General features: G+C 42.0%; 2 protein-coding genes across 6 annotated transcripts in view; one reads left to right on the forward strand and one right to left on the reverse strand.

Moving 5' to 3' along the window:
- The window catches only part of Cage1 (cancer antigen 1), a 39,657-nt gene extending 35,573 nt beyond the window's left edge, over window positions 1-4,084 (reverse strand). For all 4 annotated transcript variants that reach the window (XM_036188831.1, XM_036188830.1, XM_036188829.1 and 1 more), the window contains exon 1: window positions 3,773-4,084. In XM_036188831.1, the coding sequence (XP_036044724.1) occupies window positions 3,773-3,778 (6 nt within the window). In that variant the 5' untranslated portion in view covers window positions 3,779-4,084. The remainder of the gene's footprint in view (window positions 1-3,772) is intronic.
- A 128-nt stretch (window positions 4,085-4,212) lies between these two features.
- On the forward strand, window positions 4,213-24,591 carry Riok1 (RIO kinase 1). Of its 2 annotated transcripts, none has more exons than XM_036187745.1 (17): window positions 4,213-4,461; window positions 7,120-7,318; window positions 8,680-8,770; window positions 9,946-10,015; window positions 11,374-11,416; window positions 13,126-13,218; window positions 13,702-13,814; window positions 13,903-13,983; window positions 14,752-14,838; window positions 15,201-15,338; window positions 16,364-16,467; window positions 16,751-16,857; window positions 19,583-19,648; window positions 20,626-20,745; window positions 22,095-22,148; window positions 23,320-23,472; window positions 24,261-24,591. In XM_036187745.1, the coding sequence occupies exons 1-17, from the start codon at window positions 4,388-4,390 to the stop codon at window positions 24,369-24,371; spliced, it is 1,704 nt and encodes a 567-aa protein (XP_036043638.1). In that variant the 5' UTR covers window positions 4,213-4,387; the 3' UTR covers window positions 24,372-24,591. The 2 variants fall into 2 exon arrangements, with proteins under 2 accessions (XP_036043638.1, XP_036043639.1); XM_036187746.1 differs by having other exon boundaries at window positions 4,400-4,461; window positions 7,083-7,318.

Raw genomic sequence — 24,591 nt, forward strand, 5'->3', positions numbered from 1 at the left:
GTTCACTACTCCAGATTTTAAAACATCATTTTCTGATTTGGTCTGGCAGTAAATAGTGATTTGGCCAAAACAAGCCAATGTGTGTAGTAGCATCTATCCAATAATGTCCTACAAAGTGAAGGAGTCTGTTACTTCCAAAATACTATCAGAAACTTTTTAGTTTTCATAAAATCCTGCATTTCTGCTTGATGCCTTCTACATCACATCATTAAGTCAAATCCAACACTGTACAGTTTTTCCAAACCACACCTGTTCTCTCAATCGACGGGGGTTGAAACTGCTGTTTTGCTTTTTTTTTCAGAGGGTCTTGCTACTACAGAGCCTGGGCTGCCTTATGTCTATAGCAATCCTCCTGTCTCCGCCTTCTGACTGCTGAGATTATGCAGTGCCACCATGACATTCAGCCTTGGTTTCCACTTGTTTTGGCTTACTTTCAGCATGTTGGACAAGCGTCTGAAAACTGGAGGTGTCTTAGAAGTCCTGCATTGCCCACGGCAACTGTCACCAAAGTGTGCCCATTTTTCCTTTATAATATTTCTCCATAATCCACATTCTAGTCCAGCGTGTCTCCGCTGATCTAATAACATCTGTCAGGAGATAGGGTAAGTATGCCCAACGGAGTCCAAATTCTTCTACTTGTCCTTGGAGGCATTTCACATCCCACACCCACATAATTTACCTACTACTCTCCCTGTTCTTGCAGATCAGGCTCATCTCTCTACAAAGGTATGCTTTCTACCATCCCAGTCATCTCTCCGAGCCTGTGCTTCTCCTAGCCCCTTCCTTAGTTTGCTTTCTCTTACTGTACTCAACACCACAACCAAAAACAACTTGGAGGATTTATTTGGCTAATACATCTGGTTCACAGTCCATCACTTCAGAACTCTGAGCAGGAACTCGAGTAAGAGCAGAGGTAGGGAGAGGACGGAGCTTATTGGTTTGGTCAGCTACCTTTTTTTTTTTTTTTCCCCACTACTCCGGCCCACCAGCTCAGGGATGGCACAGACCACAGTAGGCTGGACCGTTCAGCATCAATAAGTAAGAAAATGCCCACCGATCAGTCTGATGGAGGTAAGTCCCCAATTTTGAGGTTCCCTTTTCCTATATGACTAGTTTGTATCAAGCTGACAAAAGCCAGCACACCATCCACCTGGTTTTAAATTTTCTGTTTTATTGGTCTTTGCATTGCTTTCTCATAATTCGTCATACTGGGCTACTGTTCAGTCTTCACTACTACTTAAAGGGTGTTACTATGTTGTAGAATATTATTTTAAGGTGCATTGCTTTCATTTATGTTGCACTTGTTTAACTCTGGGAAGCTGTGTTACTGAGCCTGTCTAAAACACCTGATGGTGTAATAAAGAACTGAATGGCCAATGGCAAGGCAGAAGAAAGGATAGGGTTGGCTGGCAGGCAGAGAGAATATATATAGAGAGAAATCTGGGAGGAAAGAAGTAGCCAGAGAAGGAGAACTCCAGGGTCCAGCCACCCAGCTACACAGCAAGCCATGGAGAACGAGTAAGATTTACAGAAGTATGAGAATGAGAAAAGCCCACAGGCAAAAGGTAGGTGGGATAAGTTAAAGTCAAGGAAAGCTGGCAAGAAACAAGCCAAGCTAAGGCTAGGCATTGATAATTAAGAATAAAACTCTGTGTGTGAGTTATTTGGGAGCTGGGTGGAGGGCCCCCAAAAGAGCAAAAACAAACAACATTACTCATTTTCCATTTATACATTATAATTGTCTGGCAAGTACTTTATTTACATCTTTTCAATACTTCCTACTGCAAACAGGCCAGTGTTGTCCTATGTCAGCCCTCCTCTTCTTTCCCTGGCCACACTAACTTTCCTTTTATTCTTAAAGATTGACTTTTAATTATGTGCATGTGTTTGATCTCTGTGTGGGTATGTGCTTGTGATTCAATGTGTCCTTGGAGGCCAGTGGTGTTGGATCCCCTAGAGCTAGAGTTACTGAAGTTGTGGGCCACCTGACTTGGGTGCTGAGATCCATACTCAGGTCCTTTGAAAGAGCAGTATGTACTGTGTATGTGTTACATATGTATTACATATGATAGTATGTAATAATGGCTGAGCCCATCTTTCTAGGCCCTAATTTTCATATTTATAGTCTCCTCTTTCTACATCAAGTGGTGTAGATGAAATCACAGCTTAAAAAAAAAAAAAAAGAAAGAAACTTTTTCCGCTAAGTCTTTTTTTCTGTGAAACTACATGTAATTAAAACACTGATAACAAATCAAAGGTATTTATTTTAAAACAATTTTTGATATACAAGTAATTTACCATTTGTTAAATAGGAAAGCAAATTTACGTATTAATCAGATGGTTATCTGACATAATACCATCCAAAGATATACTACTTTGATATTTGTATGCCAAAGAATGACAGTAGAAAAATATTAAGTCTGTTTTCTGTAATGAAACAATTATTTCTATAAGACCAGAAGACTGCAGGCACCGTAAAAACACTGCAATTCATAACATGGAAGTCTCAAATCCGAACAGAGGTATTTCAGGCAGTGTTTGTTGTTGTAGGGTGGTACAATGGCATGCACAATATGAGTTGTGTGATATTATCAGGGGTGAATACTGCCAGACAATCATCAAATTCATTACACATTTTTTCTGGGGGTGGTGGTGGTGGTTTTGAGACAGGGTTTCTCTGTGTAGCTTTGGAGCCTGTCCTGGAACTCATAAGTCGTTTTCCAAATGCAAAACGTTTTTTCCTTTCCATGGACCTGTGACTTGCAATTATACTTCTACCCGGAACTGGAGTTACAGTAGTTGTTAGGGGCCCAATTGGGTGCTGGGAACCAAACTCCCATGTTCTTAACCACTTAGCCATCTGCTCTAATTACATTTTTAAAAGTTTGTTTATGCCTCCAATGGCTCTGTACACTCTGCCAATTTACTTAAAAAAAAAAAAAAAGGTTTCGTTTCCATCTTTCACTTCAGCCCCTAGAAAATTTGTTAGATTTTAAAAATATTTATTCAAATGTTCGGTTACCCATTAGCTCTAAAGCTGTTTTTCTGGGTGTTGTTTGTTTTTCTTTTTCAGAGACAGGGTTTCTCTGTGTGGCCCTGGCTGTCCGGGAACTAGCTAGGCAGACCAGCCTGGCTTAGAACTCAAGAGATCCGCCTGCCTCTGCCTATAGAGTTCTGGGATTAAAGGCGTGCGCTCCCACCCACCCCACCCCATGACTTGGGATCGGTAGTAAGGCCGTTTAAGATAGGTAGTAAGGGTCTGTGAGAGGGATAAACAGGAAAAAGCGGTAATGACCTGAGTTTGGTTCCTGGAGTCCAAGGTGGAAGGCGCGGAGACTGTTGTTCTTTGAACCTCACGCGTGTGCTTGCGTACACACACGCGAGCGCGCGGGTGGGAGCGCGCGATCATACATAACATTTAAACATTAAGGGGAAAAAAAAAAGGCGGCCGGGCGGTGGTGGCGCACGCCTTTAATCCCAGCACTCGGGAGGCAGAGCCAGGCGGATCTCTGTGAGTTGGAGGCCAGCCTGGGCTACCAAGTGAGTTCCAGGAAATGCACAAAGCTACGCAGGGAAACCCTGTCTCGAAAAGCCAAGAAAAAAAAAAAAGGCACTGAGATATCACGAGAGTTCCTGCCAAACGCAAAACTTTGGATTTAGGATTTCAATGGACTAACATCAACTTAAGAAAACAAACAAACAAACTACACACTTGCTCATTTGCATCTCAAAACAACGCACCAACGTGTCTAGGGCGCAAAACTGTGCTCACTTCCATGATCCATAGAGCTTCTCTGACCCAGGCTAAGGAATCCGCGTTTCCTCCTGCACACCGGCTCCGCGGGAGCGAGAACACCTTCCAACTGTCCCCACCGAGGGCTGTCTCCAACTGGCTGTGTCGCAGGGAGCTCGAACGTCCCAGTGTGACGTCCTCTGGACCTCACTGTGGTCCGGAGGAAGGAAGTCAAAGGATGCAAGTCTTCAAGAGCAGCCGGGGAATAACAGGCCTGACTTTCTGAGGCGGGAAACACCATGTTGGAGCAAGAATTGAAAGGCTGGGGAAGAACCGACACGTCCTCTTCACATCCGGTCCTACAATCAACGCCACACCCCCACGTCCCACAGCATTGGCCTTTCCCGGCCACCGTAACGCCCATGCGCCTGGAGGGCACTACGGCATGGAGCGGAACTTCTAGTGCCGTACTTCCGGCAGTGAACTTCCGGTCTGTCTGTGTTGGTGTTTGCAGAAATCGTGTATGGTGATACTCCGTGGCGCCTGGTTGCGGCTTTGCGCCTGGGGATTGCCGAGCGATTCGTGTGTGGCGGGAATCGCGGAGACGCGGTTGGGTTCGCCAGGTGAAAACCCGTCTCTTCCGCCCCTCTTGTCATGGACTGCAGTCGGGATAGGATGGTCGCCGTGGTCCCCGGGCAGTTCGACGACGCGGATTCCTCCTCCGACAGGTAGGCTGCTGGAGACCACACACGGACTGCTCAGATTCCGCCAGCTCCGCATTCCTCTCGGGGAGCTGACGCCTGATTGGTTTTTGGGCTGTGGTTTCCCCAAGGTCTGTCCTTACAGCTGGGCAGGTCGTGAAAGCTACCTGTCAAGGGAGTCTGGGTTCCCAGAGTCATCAGCAGAGAAGCAGAGTTGGAGAGAGTTGAGAAACACAGGCCTTTTTTCTTCCCACATACAGGGTTCCACATAACACTCAGTAGGTGTTTGTCTTCCACTGGAGATACAGTGGTGAACAAGATAAGTCTCTACTGTCTATTTGGAAAGGAAGACAGAAGCAGATAGTGTAAATGGGATGCATTGAGCAGGAAAGAGCCAGATTTAGTAGCTTGCCTACCACAGACAGGGCTCTGATTCTATTTCCAATACTAAAACCACAAGAAGTCCAGATTAAATGGCTAGAAGAAGCAGAGGAGAAACAGCGTGTGTGACCGAGTTGATTCCTCTTGGCTGTAAAAACAAAAGCAAAAGGCCAGAGCCTAGAGTACAGTGGAGAGAACCGAGGCAGAAGGGAGACCAGCCAGGTAGACCTTACAAGTGGCTGAGAGGAGTTAAGATACCGTTTAGGTCTTATAAGGCCAGAGGAAGGCTTTTAGCAGGTACAGGGAGTCGCTTGATTTATGAATTAAAGGAACTGGTCAGTTACATAGATGTTCTTAGAGAGTACGAGTGGAGCAGAAAACCAATTAAAACAAAAGCCAGGCTCAAACATGATGGCTTCTAGAGCTGTGGTCATAGAATGGCACTGAGCTTGCAGTGCCAAGGTTTTGAGGTTAAATTGGATGTAAGGTCTGATGAAAGCAGTGATGGAAAAGTTCCCATTAAAAAGGCGGTGGTGGCGCACACATTTATTTATTTATTTATTTATTTATTTATTTATTTTACTTATTTATGTTTTTCGAGACAGGGTTTCACTGTGTAGCTTTGCCCCCTTTTCCTGGAACTCGAACTCACAGAGATCCGCCTGGCTCTGCCTCCCGGGTGCTGGGAATAAAGGTGTGCGCCACCACCACCTGGCTCATCTGATTTTTTAATGGTGTGACTGCCTGACTCCCCTATGTTGAGCCCCTCAGCCTCCGATCCCTGTGCTATCTACACATAACTCCCTTTTTATATATGCCTAGGATTTATGGTTGTGTTCTGTGAACTTCTTTGCCGGGCAGACCTATTGTTTATCACATCTGGAAGAAGCAGCAGTTCTTGCTTAAATACGACGCTGGAGATTATATAGTCTAGCTACTTCCTTGAGGCAAATCTTCAAAGTGTTGAAAGATAAAGAGCAAATCTTGACATGGTCAAGAGGAAAATGACAGCTACGTCTAGAGGAGCAACAACCCAATTACTGGCTGGCTGTTCATTGGAAGACACAGGCCAGGGAACAATAGGAAGTGTCTTCAGATGCCAAAATAAAACGTTATGAGAGAAACCGAATCTAGCATTCCATGGCCAGTAGATATTAAGACATATACCCCCAACCCCGACACACACACACACACACACACACACACACACACACACACACACACACACACACACACACAGGCATGGGCCACAATCTCAGTGCAGGCAATGTGGCAGTTTTTAGGTACTTGATGAGTCAAAATGGGGAGGTACAATCTAACCATTGAATCAACACCCATTAAGCAATAGCCAATTGTGACAGCCCCTGTCATGGTTGTACCCAGAAGTTCTCCTTGGTGTTAGCTGGCTGCCCACTCTAGTACTTCAGCAGGGCTTCTATGTCCCCTGAGTGAATGCCCAGCTTCTCTGGGAATTGGCTGTGGTCAGCTTCACTATGCTGCCAGTGGTTTTCAGACGTCATGAGGTTGCTAACACTCCTGTCATTAAATTTACAGTTATTTAAGCTTCCTCAGTCGTGTGAATCATCTTCACCAAACAATCCAGTAAACCATCCAGTGGTAATCCTTGCCTGAGGCTTAAACTTACATTTAGACATGTGAGGTTTCTAGAAGAGACCCATCAGAAATGGCTGGCATGTTCCTGGGGTACTTGGAGGGTGTGACAAAGATTCTTGACAAATGTGTGGGGTGAGCGCAGGCTACAGCAGAAGGGTGGAACAGTTCCCCAGAGGATGTAGGAGTGGATGCTGGGACCACCCTGGGTCACAAAGGGACAGGAAAGGGAACTGTAGGAGCTGGCATTTGCCAGCAGGAGGGTGGCGGCTAACTTCCTGACAGTACCTCCTTGAATGGAGAATGCTTCTGTCTTTGAGGGAAGCGGAGCCCCAGTCAGCAGCCCCAGGATCATGAGCTGTGCAGAACATCTGCTAGAATGTGTTTTGTTTGGGATGCACAAAGTTTATAAAAATGGAACCTGGCATCAGGTGTACATTCCTTGATTCCAGCACTCTGGAGGCAGAGACAGGAGGATCTCTGAGTTGGAGGTCAGCCTGGTCTACAAAATGAGTTCAGGACATCTGGGACTACACAGAGAAACCATGTATCAAACAACAACAACAACAACAACAACAACAACAACGTGAGGGGAAGATGGAGCAGATTGGGAAATGTCAGGGGATTGTTTGTATGTGTATGGTTTTTCCCCTTAGAGGGTGTATAAACATGCCAGAACACTCTTATGTCTAGTGAAAACATAGAAGTGAAGTCAATGCAAGCAAAGGACGACGTCCTACTTAAAAACCTTCCGAACGATGTGACAGAGGTGACGGGCGAAGGTGAGATTGATGAAGACGACGACTTTGATTACGACAGTGATTGGTACTGGGATGATGGGACTGGGAAACTCACCAAGGGCTGTACCCAGAATGGAGGCAGAAACCCTCAGGTACAGAGTTGTTCTGTAAATCTGCTGTGTGTGTGTGTGGGGGGGGGGGATTGGTGACTCCTCCACTGAGTCACTGGTGAGACCGGGTAATTCCAGCATGGATTGTATTCTGATGTATATAGACTTAATGTTAGTTGTTACTTTGGGTTGCTGATGATTACAGCAATTAAATTGTTAGCTTGTGGGTACAGTGCATTGTTGGAACACTTTGCCTGCCATGCATCCCAGCATGACAAAAATCAAATCAATTAGTCAAACATGTGTATGGTAGGAGACATGTTTGATTTGTATTTATTGTGGTGCTAGGAATCAAACCTAGGGCAAGTGCTGTGTTACTGATCTATATCCCAAGGCCAAGAGTTACTTGAAAGGTTAAAGGGGCTGAAGAGATGGCTTAGTGGTTTAGAGCACTTGTTGCTCTTGCAAAGGACCTGGGTTCAATTCCCAGCACCTATACAGCAGCTCACAACCATCTGTAACTCCAGTTCTAGGGGATCCAATGCCCTCTTCTGGCCTCTATGGGCAACAGACACCATGCAATGCATATACATACATGCAGAGGACCAATATAAGTGTTGAGCCTCAGACTCTTTCTCCTTTTCCTTTCTTGAGTGTCAGGCTTAAAATAAAATGGCTAGAATGAATTTAATGTTAGTTTTAGCTCTTCATTAAACACTTTGAAGGTAAATGAATATTCTCAAGTATCAAATCTAGAAACTAATTAAAAAACAAATATAACCTTATTATTCATAATAACAAAAAATACATTGAAGAGAATAACATGGGACCTCTGTTCTAGTCAGTAACCTTAACCTTCTCTTAGAAATGCCTCTTTAATTTTATTTTTTATGATATATGTCTGTACACCATGTGCATGCAGTTGATGAAATGCCCCAGGAGACCAGAAAAAGGTTTTGGATCCACTAGACTGAAGTTACGGGACAGTTGTGAGCTGCCACATGGGTACTGGGAATCAAACCCATTCTGGAAGACCAGCCAGTGTTCTTAACAGCTGAGTCATCTCTCCAGCTATAAACACCTTAAAAAAAGTCTTAGAAAGTGTGTTTCTTTTTTAATGTGCTCCCAAAAGTAATGGTGCTTTAATAACTAACTGAACTGGGGTGGGGGCGATGGGTCAGCAGGTAAGTGCACTTGGTGTCAAGCATGACAACCTGAGTTGTCCCTGGGACCCCCAGGGTGGAAGGAGAAACTCAGCAATTAAGATTTGTCCTCTCACCTCCATATGTGTGGTGCCCCTCCCCCCAAAATATAAAAAAAAAATAACTAAGGGAAGAAAGAACATAATATGAACCTTAGGCTTGAATTTACAACTAATCCTGTTTTAAACTAATTTCTTACAGGCAAATCGACAGACTTCTAACTACAATTCAGCCAAAATGTCTACTCCAATTGACAAGTCCTTGAGAAAATTTGAAAATAAAATCAATCTAAGTAAGTTTTTAAAAGATACATTGCCTAGCCTGGGTGGTGGTGGCTCACATCTTTAATCCCAGCACTTAGGAGGCAGAGGCAGGCGGATCTCTGAATTTGAGGCCAGCATGGTCTATAGAGCAAGTTCTAGGACAGCCAGGGCTACACAGAGAAACCCTGTCTTGAAAAAACAAGCAAACAAAAAACACTGCCTAACTGGACTGTGAAGAGATTCTTCCAAATGCTGAAATGTTAGGCATTTTTGTTGGCTCAAGATGTAAATGTATTCGACTCAATGATTGAGTTGAATGAAGAAAAATATTAGTGGCTTAAAGTTATTTTTCTTAGTTCTCTGTTTTCATCTGTTGTGGGAATATGAAGTTTCAGTACTCATTCCGATTCTTACCTGTTCTGCATTGGATTTTGAATTAAAACAGCCTAAAAATGCTGTTTTGTTTGATAGAGACTTTATGATGGTGTTAATGGTTTAGTTGAAAGCCAGTCCTAGTTTGAACTATACTGCTTTGAAAATGCAAGGCCATCATTTTTTCCTTGCACTGTCTTGACTCTTTAAACCTACCCAGTGTCTTTCATGTACACTGTCCATAAATATCAGATTAATGTATATAAGTGTTTCACAGCCATCATGACGTACATCTAACTTAAGAAACTGAAGTTTGCAGAGTTAAACTTTGAATTCAGGCACTTGTGTTATCTATATTGTACAAAATAGTAAGTATCTGAGATTTAATATGTAGATCCAATGTTTTTGAGGATTGTCTTTATCTAGAGTTTAGAATTCTGGCTCAAAAATCATACCTATAGTGCTATAAATGCATACTATGAAGACAATATCTTTATTTATTGCTTGCCTCATAAAGAAAATACATTTTAATTCTATTAAGAAAATATAGGCTGGGCAGTGGTGGCGTATGCCTTTAATCTCAGCACTTAAGGGGCAGAGCCAGGCGGATCTCTGTGAGTGTGAGGCCAGCCTGGTCTATAGAGTGCGATCCAGGAAAGGCACCAAAACTACACAGAGAAACCCTGTCTTGGAAAACAAACAAACAAACAAACAACAAAACAAAACAAAACAAAAGTAGAAGGGGAAAGAGAGATGGAAATACCCTGTTCAGAGACTATTAGTGTCTTTTTGCCTCTTACATTGTTTACATTGTGAGTTTTTATACTTTTAGATAAATTGAATGTTACTGATTCTGTCATAAACAAAGTCACCGTAAAAACTAGACAGAAAGAAGCAGACTCGTAAGTAATGTTTTCATTATAAGCATGGTTGGTGGAGACTAATTTCTTGGCTGAGTAGCATAATTGTTCTGCAAAGGATGTGGATGTGCTTTCATTTATTAGCGTAGAGTGTGCTTTTGTACACATTTGTAAATCTGAATATTAAATGAGTCTTAAGTAGTAAAAGTACAGTCTTGAGAAGTCCGTAAATGTGTTTTCATGAAGATAAATGTTTGCAGATTCCAGTTTAGATGAAGACCTGACTGACTTCTCTCGTGTGCTAATAACTGGGATGAGCATTACAGTATAGAAAATAATATGAATTCAATAGCAGTATTAAAACTGAACATGAAAATCAGTTTTCCTTTAGTTTATTGCTGTGTCCACAGAATAATTACTTTCTAAGTGACACCTTAGTAACTTGGTATTTCACTGACTTGTCTGTCTGACTCCTTGCATTTGAACCCTTGTTAGTTTAGAATAGTGTGTTGGATTGAGTTATCTGGTATATAAACTGAAGCAAACCAAGTGTCCGTCCACATTAAAGAGTTAAAGAACAGTGAGAACACACTTAGTATTTCCCTTGTCACTGTACTCTAGGAATGTAGAAAGACTTCCTCCTGCACACATCTTATTCCCTCTCTTCCTCTCTCTCTCTCTCTCTCTCTCTCTCTCTCTCTTCCCCCGTTTCCCTCCTTCCTCCCTCCACTCTCCCTTTTCTCTGTATGCATATGTGAAATGTATTATATATTACATACATAACATTATATATGCACACATGTATTTGTGTGTATGTGCGTGGGATACACGTGTGTGGCTGTGGGCTCATGTGACTGAGGATAATAATGAATGAGGTCCAACAGGAAATTATAAACTTACTTAAAACATGAGATCTGTTGTTGTTTGTTGTTTCTTGACTACACGGTGTAGTAAAAAGAGTGAGCTTTGTAGATGACATGTCCTGTAGAGATACCAAAAGGGGTCCTGGGAGATGGGGGGGGGAGAGACAGTAAGAGTGCTTGCCACACAAGCTTACAACCAGAGTCCGATCCCTGGGGGTGGAGGAGGGAGCCAACTCCCAGACTTGTCTTCTGACCACCAGATGCAGAGTGGCATGCTCTTATCTACATTTCATTCACACACAAGAATAATAAATGGAAAAAAATAAAAACTTTAAAATGAAATAACAAAAGATTGGACATGTCTGCTAAGGAGATTTGACTTGCATGCTCAGAGAAGTGGAGTTTTACTGAGTGAATATCAAATAAGGATGAAAAATTCTTAGAAAAAATTGCTTAAGAATTGTCACAGAATCGTTTACATTTAGAAGTCTCATTCTGGTTTCCCACTGAGGTTTGAATATCTTTGTTTTTGCTTAGGTATCGAGTTAAGGATAAAGCCGACAGAGCAACGGTAGAACAGGTATGCTTGACATGTGCTGCATGGTCTTGTTTGAAATTACATTCCTCTGTACTCTGCATTGTGCCTTGTTTTTAGCTTCCTTGCTTGGTGTTAATCTCACCTAAAATTACTCCTGAGTACAGTTCAGTGAGTGGCATTTAGCTGTATAACAGGACCTCTTTAGGTAAGGTAGAGCCATGGTCTGCCCATAGCCCTTGAAACTCCTGTGCAGTGCTTCCCCTTCTCAGGTTGGGAAGGCAGAGACTAGCAGACTGGGGTCTTTGAAGCAGCGTCTACAGGACTTTTAATCTCTTTCCCATTAAATAGGTTGAATATGCGCCGTGAGATAGGTTGAGTAGCTGCCATGTGTCTGGGGCATGTATAGTTGAGGGGAAAAGGAAAAAAGGCAATACCTTCAAATTATGGAGACCTCTTTCTTACATGTGCTTTATTCTTTGTGGGGAGTGGGGTGCTAGTCCCTAATTTCTTATGGGCAGCAGGATGTGATTGAAGTGTGTGTGTGTGTGTGTGTGTGTGTGTGTGTGTGTGTGTGTGTGAGAGAGAGAGAGAGAGAGAGAGAGAGAGAGAGAGAGAGGGGGGGGAGAGGGAGAGGGAGGGAGAGAGAGAGAAAGAAAGGAAGGAAGGAAAGAAAGAAAGAAAGAAAGAAAGAAAGAAAGAAAGAAAGAAAGAAAGAAAGAAAGAGATAGATTCTCTCTATAATCCTTGCTGGCTGAAACTTGCTGTTTAGACCAGGATGGCCTCAACCTCACAGAGATATGCCTGCCTCTTGCCTCCTGAATGCTGAGATTAAAGGTGTATGTCACCTGATCTAGATTTTTGATGTGAAGAAAATGATTTTTTTAAAAAAATGTTTGGATTATTATTATTGCTGCCTACTTGTGCTTTCCTCTACATTTTATATATGTGTGTGTGTGTGTGTGTGTGTGTGTGTGTGTGTGTATACAATTCCACATTTTGAAATAGCAGCTTCTTGACATACAGCTCCTTGACTTAAGATTTAAGCACCCCTCTGCCCTGTACCCCCAAGGAAGAAGAAGCTAACCTGCAGTCTAGTTTGTGAAACTGATGAATCACTGGACATAAAGATCTTATTTATAATGTTAACTTATTGTTGTGTGTTAGTTTGTTTGTTCGCTTGCTACAAACTAGAGTCACCGGGGAAAGGAGCCTCCAGTGAGGAATTGCTCCATCATGTTGGCTTTGTAGGCAAGTCTGTGTGCCAGCCCACTGCGGGTGATTGTTCCCCCACTACAAGTAATCCTGGGTTGTCTAAACAAGCAAGTTGGGCAGTCTTTGGAAAGCGATCCGGTCAGCAGCTTCCCCATGGTTTCTGCCTCAGTTGGAGCTCCTGCCCTGACTTCCCTCAGCGGTGAACTGTTTTCTGGAGTATAAGACGAGATAAACCCTTTCCTCCCCAAGTTGTTTTGGTCATGGTGTTTATCACTGCAACAGAAACCAAACTAAACTGTGTGTATGTGCATGATGGAGGAGGCAGCTCCTGTGCAGTGGTGCCTATGTGGAGGTCGTAGGTCAACTTCGTGGGCTTGGTTCCACCCATCACCTTTATGTGGGTGGGTTCTGTGTGGCAAGCACCTTCATTCACTGAGCCATCTTGGTCACCCTGGGTATGTACTTTATTGTTCTATAATTTATTTGTCTAATCATGATTGTACTTGAAAACAACAACCGAACCAAACATTTCCTTTCAGGTTTTGGATCCCAGGACAAGGATGATTTTATTCAAGATGTTGGATAAAGGAGACATAGCAGAGATCCATGGCTGCATCAGTACTGGAAAAGAAGTGAGCTTTTAGATCCGTGAACCTGTGAAAGACATAGCTCATTCACACAATCACAATTAGCAACTCATTCTGTGGGAATTAATTAGATGTAAGAAAATTACCATTAGAGATACATGTGTGAAACCAATTACACTTCAATTGGACTTTTCTATATACAGTATGCCTCATGTAACAATAGGCTACATTCAGAGGAATGAGTCATTAGGTAATTTTGTGTAGTAGAAAAGCTGTCTATGGCATCGCTATAGGTATTACAATTTTATGGAACCAACCGTTCTGATATATGGGGCCCGTCAATGACCAGAACACAACAGGGTGGCGTATGAATGCCACCTGGAGGTATATTAATTGTGATACAGTGTTTCATATTTTAATTCACACCTTCAAGAGATGGCAGTGATACTTTTGAGCTTAGAATCAGCTGGAAAACTGACATAAGTTACTTAACACATGCTTCATTTCCTTTGACTTTGGTTAAAATAGGCTAATGTATACTATGCTAGCACAGCCAGTGGAGAGAGCAGAGCAATCAAAATATACAAAACTTCTATTTTGGTGTTCAAAGATCGTGATAAGTACGTAACCGGGGAATTTAGGTGAGTCCGGATTCTTGAATTCCTTTTTCCTCGAGTGCTAAAATAGTATAGTGCAGAGACTCAGGTAACACGTGTTTTCTTACTCTAGATTTCGTCGTGGCTACTGTAAAGGGAACCCTAGAAAAATGGTGAAGACATGGGCAGAAAAGGAAATGAGGAATTTATCCAGGTGACTTGGGGGTGTGTCGGTGGGGGTGGTGCACACGCTTAACTGTGTCTGTGTGTCTGTGTCCTTTCCACAGAGGGGGAGGCCTTAGCCCATGGAGCTCTATTACATACGCTTGACTAACTGAAGAGTGGCGCCATGTGAAAACATGGAGAATTTGTTTGAGGAAGATAAGGCTTTTACAGGAGTTTAGACAGTGGAAAGTGACACGGCAATGATAATGCTGTCATGTAAGGAAATTACAGGGCTTTGAGATCAATTTTGTCAGGTCTGAAACTCTTTGGCTAATTACTTGCTTTTCTTACTCAGTCCAGTTGGGGGCACATTCATGGAGTCATTTTGCCATAACTACTGTAAAGAAAGGACATTTGCCTAGTCTTCTCAGTTTGTGGCATTTTCTTTCCCCATTTGGTTTGGAAGTCCTTTGAAATCTTCCTGTGGCCAACTAGCCACTGGGTGTGTGTACAGTGGTTTTATTTTTGAGATTAGTAAATTCAAAAGATAATTGTTGACTTAGCTGCTATGTCTCATCAATTCTAAGATGTACTTTTTTATTTTTCACAGTTTAACACCTCTAGAAGTGGATTGGGTGTCACAGGTTATGGGATTTAATAGTTTATCAGAGTTTTAATGTTCTTGGTGGCACATACTAGTGCCACTTAAAACCACTGGTTTAGGAAATAGAAATATAGTTGAGAGGACTTGATACTGTTTCCTAACAGCAGTATTCATAATTTTTGACTTCCAGTTGTTCTTTTATCTATATCACAGGCTAAGTACAGCAAACATACCATGTCCAAAACCAATCCGGCTAAAAAGTCATGTTCTTCTCATGGGCTTCATTGGCAAAGATGACATGTAAGTATATGGAAGGTCAAAAGATTTCATGGTGAAACTGTATCTTAACTCCAGTGAGCTATGTACTAGGTAAGTATTTCCCATAGTTCCTTTCTGAGTCTTTCCTACTGTGTTAGTGCATAACTGTTATGGTTCACCATTGTGAAGTTTCACGGTGCTTCAGGATAACAAAGTTAACCTTGTTTCTGAGGAACCTTTAATTTCCTAAAGCACTGGAAAGTACCTGTAATTGTCAGCATTTTGGAGTGGTATCCATTATCCCATAGTCAGTTCACATGACACATGACAGAAGAGAGGTACATGTAACTGTAGAATGAAGCAGGAAAACTCGATAATTTTATTGTTGTCCTTATTTATTCCAGGCCCGCACCACTTTTGAAAAATGTCCAGTTGTCAGAATCAAAGGCACGGGAGTTGTACCTGCAGGTCATTCAGTACATGAGGAAAATGTATCAGGACGCTCGACTTGTCCATGCGGATCTCAGTGAATTCAACATGCTGTGAGTGATTTGTTTCCTGGAAAAATCTCTTTTATTATTTTTATGTCCTTTAAAAAATCCAAATCTGGGCTGGAGAGATGGCTTAGTGGTTAAGAGCACTGACTGCTCTTCCAGAGGTCTTGAGTTCAATTCCCAGCAACCACATGGTGGCTCATAGCCATCTGTAATGAGATCTGGTGCCCTCTTCTGGCCTACAAGGACACATGTAGGCAGAATATTGTATACAAAATAAATAAATCTTAAAAAAAAAAAAAAAATCCAAATCTATAAAGTCATACTGTTTTCTGTTGGCTTCTCCATGGTAGGGAAGTAAGATGTGGTCAGTGACCTCAGTCACAGAATACACCACTGAAAAGGACCGAGGTTGTAGCTTGGTTGGTAGAACAAGTGCCTAGTATGTGTGTGTGAGCCTGTGGACTCCAGCCCCAGCCCCACATGGTGTCAGGGGACGGGTGTGTTTTTAGCTGACTTAATGAGCTTTGAAATTTTCTCAGTTTTCAGTTTTTATCTTTTTATTAGTCAAGGTAGCCCTTTCTTACCTGCTGTAGTCATTTATGAATTACTTAAGGTGATTTTTTTTTTAAGCCAGATAGAGGCATACCTGTAATCTCAGCACTTAGGAAGCTGAGGCAAGATTGAGGCTAGCCTGTGCTACATAGAGACACACTATTCTAAACAAAGAACAGAATAGATTTTTATTTTTTTGTTTGGCTTTTTTTGGACACAGGGTCTCTCTACATAGCTTTACTGTACTATAACTCACTTTGTAGATCAGGCTGGCCTCAGACTCAAAGAGATCCACTTGACTTGCCTCACGAGTACTGGGATTAAAGGTGTACACCACTACACCCAAGCTAAAAATGTGTAACCCAGGCTGGCCTTAAATTTTGGCCTGATCCTCTCCCACCTTTGCCTCCTTCAGCAAATCCTAGTGGTGTGTACCACCACAACCAGCTTCAGAATAGATGAAAAAACAAACAAGAATCTAGTAGTAATTTCTAACTTCTGTGTTTATTGTCCACAAGGTATCATGGTGGAGATGTGTACATCATTGATGTTTCTCAGTCTGTGGAGCATGATCACCCACATGCATTGGAGTTCTTGAGAAAAGACTGTGCTAATGTCAATGGTGAGTAGAAAGTGGCATTTCCTGACAGCGTCTGTGCATGCATGCATAGGATAAAGTCTTGTCACTGGGAGTGGGAATGTAGTCTGGCATTAGAACACTATGTTTGCCTCTCACCTGGAAGACCTTGCATTTGGTCGCCAGCACCGACAAGTCTTGTTTAGTTGTCCAGTGCAGTGCCACTTAAACCACTGGCTGGAGACGGTGCATTCCCTTCTTTTTCTGTTGCCAGTTGGAGTGGTAAGTTCCCCTTGTAGAGCTGTCTGTCATGGTTTTCCTTGGACAGATTTCTTTTTCAAACACGCTGTTGCTGTGATGACCGTTCGGGAGCTCTTCGAGTTTGTCACGGATCCTTCCATCACCCCTGAGAACATGGATGCTTATCTCGAAAAGGTAAGATGGGCTGAGGAGAGGAGTAGGTATAACTTGCCTTGTGTGCACATCTGGGGGACTTGGGCTGCCTAGTGTAATAATTCATTCCCATAGCCGCTTAGCACTTCTCATTTCACAGTGAAATTAGAAACAGCAAGGATGTCAGGAAAGCTCAACTAGCAAGATCAGAGTGTCAACTTCCATGAACGTTTAGTAAGGAAACTGCCAGGGCATGTGGCAAATATGCATGCCATTAAGTGCTAAGCATTAAATGCATTTCAGTTACTGTGAAAAACATTAATTTTCTGTCTATATAACTTTTCTTTTGTTTTTTTTTAAGTCATCAAAGACTGAAACTGTGCTTACTAAATTCCCCACTCTCTCCAGCTCCTGGAAACCACCGTTCTGGTGTCATTGAGCTACTCTTGGTGCTGCTAATAAGTAAAATCGCATAGTGGCATAGTGTTTGTCCTTTTTTTTTTTAGTTTAAAATTTTTCACTTTTTATTTACATGTATATATGTGTATTTCTGTGACTGTGTGCTGTGTGTGTAGATGCCCAAGGAGGCCAGAAGAAGGTATTAGATCCCCTGGAGCTGGACTTACCGGTGGTTATGAGCCACCTGAATTGAGTGTTGGGAACCAAACTGGGGTCCTTTGGAAGAGATGCAAGCACTCTTAACTATTGAGCCATCTCTCAGCTCCTTGTTTTGCTTTGTGACCTTTGTGGCTTATTTTGCTCTTTGTGTTCAGTGCTCATCTATGTTCTGGCATGTGACAGGATTTCCTTCCTTGTTTAAGGGTAATAGTCCATTTGTATGGACCATACTCTGTCTATGGTCTCATCTGTCAGTGGACATTCGGGCTCTCTCCACATGATTCGGTTATCATGAATAATACCGGTGAGAATATGAGCATATAAATATCTCTTCAAGTTTGGGGACCTGTTGACTGTACTATTTGAGTTCTGCTGACACTGAAGGACTTCCAGTTTCTCTGTATCCTGGCCTGCACTGATTACCCTCTCTTCGGGGAGCCGTCCTAATGGGTGTAAAGTGGCATCTTGGTATGAGTGTGCTGAGTGTTCCTCTGATAATGAGTGGTGCTAAACACCTCCTCATGTTTCTCTTGGAGAAACGCCTGCCTAGACTATTTGAAGCAGGCCATTTGTCCTGGTGTGACCCCGCTGTTCACTTTTCGTCCGTCTGTCCTGAGCTGTGCCGTTTCTTCTGCCTGAGCATCGCCTTTTCCCGTCTTGTTGAGTGCACCCTTTGGCCCCCAAACAGAAGGTTTACATTTTGATATAATCCATTTATCCCTTGTTACTCTTGTCACTTCTGAGTCAGGTAAGGGTTTTCATATTTCCCCTTTCCCCTGGAATGCCTTTCCATCTTAGCCTTTGTCCATCCTGCTCTGCCTGGTGAAATTTAAAACTCAGGTCAGAAACCTGTCTGAAGGGAAAATTCAGGAGAAACGCTGTTTTCAGGGGTATTGTTTTCTCTTAACATTTTTTTTTTTTTTTGAGTCAGTATTTCCTGTATCCCAGGCTGCTTCAACTGTATAGCCAAGGATGAATTTGAATGTGTGATTTTCCTGCCTCTGTCTGATGAGTTCTGAGATTTTAAGTGTGCACCTCTACACCAGTTTCTGCAGTGCTGGGATCAAACCAAGGGCTTGGTGCATGCTATTGTAGGGTATTATTTCAAGGTGTGTTGCTTTTGTTTATGCTCTGGAACCGTTTGTATTTAATGATGCACAGATATGCTTGATTAAATAAAATTCACCTGCGGTCAAGAGGCTGCGTCAGCAGCTAACTGACAGGAAGTGGTAGGGCGGAGCCAGGTGAGAAAGGGTTTGTAAAGAGGGTCGAGGAGAACCATAGGGGCTTTTTGGAGGACACAAGCAAGGAGAGGAGGTGAGCTACTTGCTCTTGAGCCTCTCTGAAGAGCAGAATTCCACTTTAACCTTTGAATCTTGAGTTCTTTAGAGGGACAGAAGTCTAGTTAAGTTCCCTTCATAGCTTTGCAAGAGTCGGAGCTGGAGAACTCCCTCTGGCTTGAGCCCTTGTGGCCTCACCACTGCTGGCAGCAGCAGAGTTGCAGTTGCTGATTCGGACAGCTGTGACTTAAAAGGCAGCAACCATTTAAAAAGACAGCGGGTTGGTTGGCTTGGCCTCTTAATGGGGTGTCTGTTTCTTTGGGCTAGGACTTACTCTGTAGCCCAGGCTGACCTGACCTTATGCTCTTCCTGCTGCCGCCTGCTGAGTGCTGGGCCACTAGCCGTGCACCACCATGTTTGGTAGATTATGAACCGCTAAGGGACAGACATTTTATTTGTATATTGTCAGTACCTGATTATGTACTAGGCAACTACCTGTTGTCTTAGTTAGGGTTTCTATTGCTGTGAAGAGACACCTTGAGTTGGGTCTGGATGTGAGTGTGATGCTGGTGTTGGGATGTGGAGCTTTGGATACCCCAGGCCAGTGTTCCACCACTGAGCTGCACCCCAGTGTTGATCTCGAAGGAGACTAAAGATACCTTGAGACTTAGAAGGATTTATTGTTTCTTTTTAAGTGACTGATAAGTCTTTGGTGAAGAGCCAACTTGCATTGTAGAAGCTCATTCTAGGTACTTTGAGAAGTGTGGTGAAGACATGATACCTATTAAGATAAAATTCATTACAAAATAGAAACTGTGTCTTTTCTAGGGTGAATGTAAAGGAAACTAATTTTTTGCTTTCTCTCAAAGGCCATGGAAATAGCATCCCAAAGGACCAAGGAAGAAAAGACTAGTCAGGATCATGTGGATGAAGAGGTGGGGGTTATTATGTATTTACAGCCGTGGGGAGTACTTGTGGGGTTTGCTGTTGGACTGTGGGGTGTTCTGTCATGTGTTTTGAGACAGGGTCTTTTCGTATAAATCAGGCTGTTTTAAAACCTGATTTGTAGTATAAATAACCCAGCCTCAAATTCACGCTCATCTGCTTCAGCTGCCTGATTGCTAGAATAGCAGGTGTGTGCCACCATTCCCAGCTAATTCTGGTGTTACAGGGTTTTTCATGGTTTTGTTTTTGTTGGTAAAGCATGAACTTGATTTTGTAGATACATGGCATATAATTTATATTCAATTATATTGTTACTCAGCAACCTCTTAGCCTATTGTTTAGGTAGTTTTGAAAGAGCTTGTGGGGTGTGTGAGTCAAGAAGGAAAAGACTTAATTTGCAAGTATGAATTTTTAAATGACCTGCGTATTGATTCTATAAATATAATATAATTTAAATATTGATACTTTGTTAAAAAATAAAATCAAACTAGTCCTAAGAAGTCAAGACATCTTTAATAATGTCCACAGTAAGCTTATTTTTACTATTCTATTTATTATTATTGTAGTTTATTCTGATCAGAAGTTTTGTAGCAGCTGGGTGGTAATGTCCTACATGGTAAGAATATATGTATATGTTCAGTTGTTTACAGGCAGGCAGTCCTTGCTATCTATAACGCCATCCTGTCCTCCTTGGAAGATGCTTTTTGAAATTAGAATGTAGGGGAGGAGCCTTATTCTAAGGATCATCTGGAATAGACTCTTTTCTTCCTTAAATCAGTTGTAAAATTTTATTTTTATCTTATTAAATTGTTTTTAGCTTACCACATAGCAGACACAATACCAGTGGGTACACAAGTTGACCGAAGGTCAGTGTTGGAAATGCTAGTACAGATTTCTGCATGATTAATAGAGCCAAGCTACTGAAGGGATGGAGGAGAAACAGTTTAATTTTGCTTTCTTCGGCTAGGTGTTCAAACAAGCATACATTCCCAGGACCTTGAATGAAGTGAAAAATTATGAGAGAGATGTGGATATAATGATGAGGTTGAAGGAAGAAGACATGGCTCTGAATACTCAACAAGATAATGTGAGTAGCTTGGTTGTCTACAGAGCCAGTCCTAACAAAAGAGACTGTCCTGAGCTTAATCCTGCCTTGGTGCTAGTGAGATGGTCAGCTCCCTGTGTATAAACATGCTGCCGTACATGGTGGCTGTAAAGGGAATACTCCTGGATTTAAGATGGGAGGTGATGCATTTGCATGCGGTTAGAAAACTATAATTCATAAAAAAGCAGATTCACAAAGAAGTCTAGGATAAAAATGGTTGTAGTAGATTGATAAGCTATGTTTCATTTCCATACACATTTGAAGAAATGTTTAAAATATTTATATCATTTTTAGTCACGTGTGTATGTGTGGGGGGTGCTTTGTGCACATGAGTGAATTTGGGTGTCCTTGGGAGCCGGAGGTGTTAGGTCCCCCTGGAGCTGGAGTTAAGAGGGGATTGTAAGCCTTCTGTACAGGTGCTGGGAACCAAACCCAAGTCCTCCACAGGAGCAGAACAAGTTCTTAGCCACTGTGCATCTCCAGTCCCCTTGGAATAGCTGTTTGTTAACAGACCAGAAAGTAAACAAAACCTTGAAGTTTTGCAACCATGTAGAAAAACTTAGGTGTTTATGTAAGTTTTTAGAAAGATAGAAGAAATGGTCTCTAGATTTTCATGCATGTAAAACAAAAGCATTTACAAAAATTCTTGCTATGTGTGTTAGATGTGTGTGTGTGAGAGCATGCATGCTGTGGTGCCTGTAGGAAGGCCAGAGGACAGCTCTGTCAAGTCCCTGTCTCCACCTTTGTTTGGCTTCGGAGGATTGTAGTCAGGTTGTCATGGTAAATGCCTTTATCTGCTGAGCTAGCTCTCTGGTCTAACACACTTTAACAACTAAAAAGATTTATTAATTATATGTGTCTGTGCGATTGCATATACACATTTGTGTATGTGCCCCCAGGCCAGAAAAGGTTGTTAGGCCCTTGGAGCTTTCTGAGTCATCAAATACCGGTGCTGGGATCCTAACTCTGGTCCTCGTGACTGTGTACTCTTAATCACTGAGCTGTCTTTCCAGCCCCTTGAAGCACTTTCAGTCATAACTACAACTTTTTCCATGTGGGTCTACTGATGAGAGCAGAATAGGATTGTTTGTGGACTGGGTAATATTGAAAAAAGTTACCTGGTGGGTTACAAGCTCATCTGAAAACTATCAGGCTTTGATTGTATTGGGCCTGGGCATGCATACCTGGCACATAAGAGTGCAAGCTACTTTCTGTGTTCCTATGTGATAGATTTTGTGTACATTCTCAGACTCACAGTGTTTAGTCCAGTGTTCAGTGGTGTAGTATGTACATATCATTGTTAATTTTTATATTTTTCTTTTTGTTACAAGATTCTGTACCAAACTGTCACGGGATTGAAAAAAGATTTGTCAGGCGTCCAGAAGGTATGGAGAACATGTGTTACTATTGCTTTATATATAACACCTTTATTATTTTTGTGTGTGTACTCATAAGTGTGCCATAGCACATGTATGGTGGGTTACCAGAAGACAACTTTGGGGAGTTGACTCTCTACACCTCCTAGGTCTTTGGGATCCAACTTAGATTGTCAGTCTGCCTGATGAGCCATCTTGCCAGCCTGTGGAAACTATTTTTAAAAAATGTAAAACTTAGTGTAAAGTAGTATTAGAATTAAATTTGGAAATGAACCTATTTTTTCTGTCCCTGGATTCTTCTGTTAAAAGTGAAATATTTATCTTTAATCCTGATCTGCATTGGTTTTGGGTATTACTGATAGCCATACCCTGTTTTTGGTAGTTTTATAGTCAGTTTTGAAAAATGTCAGGGCTGGAGAGATGGCTTAATGGTTAAGAGCTCTTGCTGCTCTTCCAGAGGACCTAGTTCAGCTACCATCACTCACCCACTTACCTGTAAAACAAGAAAATGGAAAGTTCATGGTCAGCCTGGACTATGTAATGAGATTGATTCTGTTTCAAAAAAGAAAGAAAATGTTAAGTAAATGTGATAAATTTCAGGGAAAATGAAACTTTCTCTTGGTTGACTGTTCATTTCATAGAAAAAGTTGTGGAGTCACCAAAGTACATCTTCATTATTGTTGTTGTTTTCATCATCACCATCACCATTATTATTATTATTATTATTATTATTATTATTATTATTATTATTATTTGCCTCCATCTTTCACATCCTTTCCAATCCCAACCCAACCATCTGACTTACTAAAAGTAGCTGCAGACTTACGTCGTTGTTTTAGGTCACCCATAAAACCCATATAACCCTTGGCAGTGGACCACATGTGTGCCACGCTGGCTGTGAATATAGCCCCACACATTTGTAAAAGACAGCATCATGTTGTAGTCTCAGAAGATTGAACACCTGTGCTAGTCCCTTTATTTGCGTATGTTCTTGAGTCCTACTTGTGTGAATGGATGCTGTCCATCTTTCTCTCCAACGTTGATTCTGCTATTTTGATGTTTCAGTACATGACTTGAACATGTATCTGGCATACCGATATAAAATGGTGGCATTGACATGTTGACTAACAAATAGGGAAGTACTTGGCTTCAAGTAACATGGTTTTGTACTAACTTAAAGGTCCCTGCACTCCTAGAAAGTGAAGTTAAGGAAAAGACTGGTTTGGATTCAGAAGATGCTGGAAGTTCCGAGTGCTCTGACACAGACTCTGAAGAGCAGGGAGAGAATGCCCACTGCAAAAGACACACTGCTGACCCTGACCTTGATAAAAAGGTTAGCCAAGATCTTTATTTCTTTTGAGTGTGGTAGCTCTGAAGCATCAATAATGCTTTTTTTGTTGTTGTTTGGATGTTTTTTTTTTTTTTTTGAAATAGGGTTTTTCTATGTGGCCCAGGGTGTCCTGGAACTTACTCTGTATCCCAGGCTGGCCTCGAACTCACAGAGATCCACCTGCCTCTGCCTCACAAATGTTGGGATTAAAGGCATGGGTTACCACTGCAGGGCATCAATAGTGCCTTTAATTGTAGTTTCCATAACTAAATGTGAACTTTACTTTTGGAGTAAATTAGAGTCTTGGCTGCTACTAGGAGCTTCTTCAATATTGCACAGAGAACAGGTCATGTCTGCCTACTATGAAGCAAGTATTTGTTACTTTCTAATCTTTATCTCTCTTAAAATAGGGAGTTTATAAACATCAAGTACCATACAGGGATATTGATTTGGACTGCTTGCAGTTTCAGCAAAGTTCAAGGGTCAGGATGTAGTTCAGTGGTAGATGGGCTGGGTTGGGGTGGGAGACCAAGAACAGTCTGGATAACCAAGTGAGACCCTCTTGAGGGAAGGAAGAAGGCGGGATATTGGGGTGGGGATGGGAAGAAGTGAGGTAGAGGGAGCCTCAAAGGAAAGTTGTACCCCGAGTTTTACTAACCTGTAATTGTTATGTTTTTATGCTACATTTACTTTTATCCTGTTAACATAAGAATTTTAATTTCATTCTAATAACAGTTTGAATACTCTGAATGAATGAAATTTGTTGGGGTTGTGTTGTTTGCTTTTTATAGGAAAGAAAAAAGATGGTCAAGGAAGCCCAGAGAGAGAAGAGGAAAAATAAAATTCCTAAACATGTGAAAAAAAGAAAGGAAAAAACAGCCAAGGCCAAAAAGGGCAAATAGAATGCAGAGCCATGTTGTGGACGGACGTCCTGAGCTCCTCTTTGAACCTCAAGTAGAAGTTGTCGCTATGAGGATGGCTGCTTGACTACATCTTAGTCTTCTCCATCTCACTGTTGGGGAAGACTGGGTGTGGTCATGGGACTGCCTTGGAAGCCTGTAATATCAGGATCCAGTCACTGCCCTGCTTTTAATGGATTTATTAAAGTACTATTTTAATGAA

This window comes from Onychomys torridus, chromosome 5 (genome assembly GCF_903995425.1).
Source record: "Onychomys torridus chromosome 5, mOncTor1.1, whole genome shotgun sequence".
Lineage (NCBI taxonomy): Eukaryota > Metazoa > Chordata > Mammalia > Rodentia > Cricetidae > Onychomys > Onychomys torridus.

Bases quoted from the DNA above. Each gene is read 5' to 3' on its own strand.
- Riok1 (XM_036187745.1), top strand. From the start codon at position 4,388: ATGGACTGCAGTCGGGATAGGATGGTCGCCGTGGTCCCCGGGCAGTTC. The intron at 10,016-11,373 runs GTAAGTAATGTT...GTTTTTGCTTAG, and splicing joins AGACAGAAAGAAGCAGACTC to GTATCGAGTTAAGGATAAAG. The intron at 16,468-16,750 runs GTGAGTAGAAAG...TTCCTTGGACAG, and splicing joins AGACTGTGCTAATGTCAATG to ATTTCTTTTTCAAACACGCT.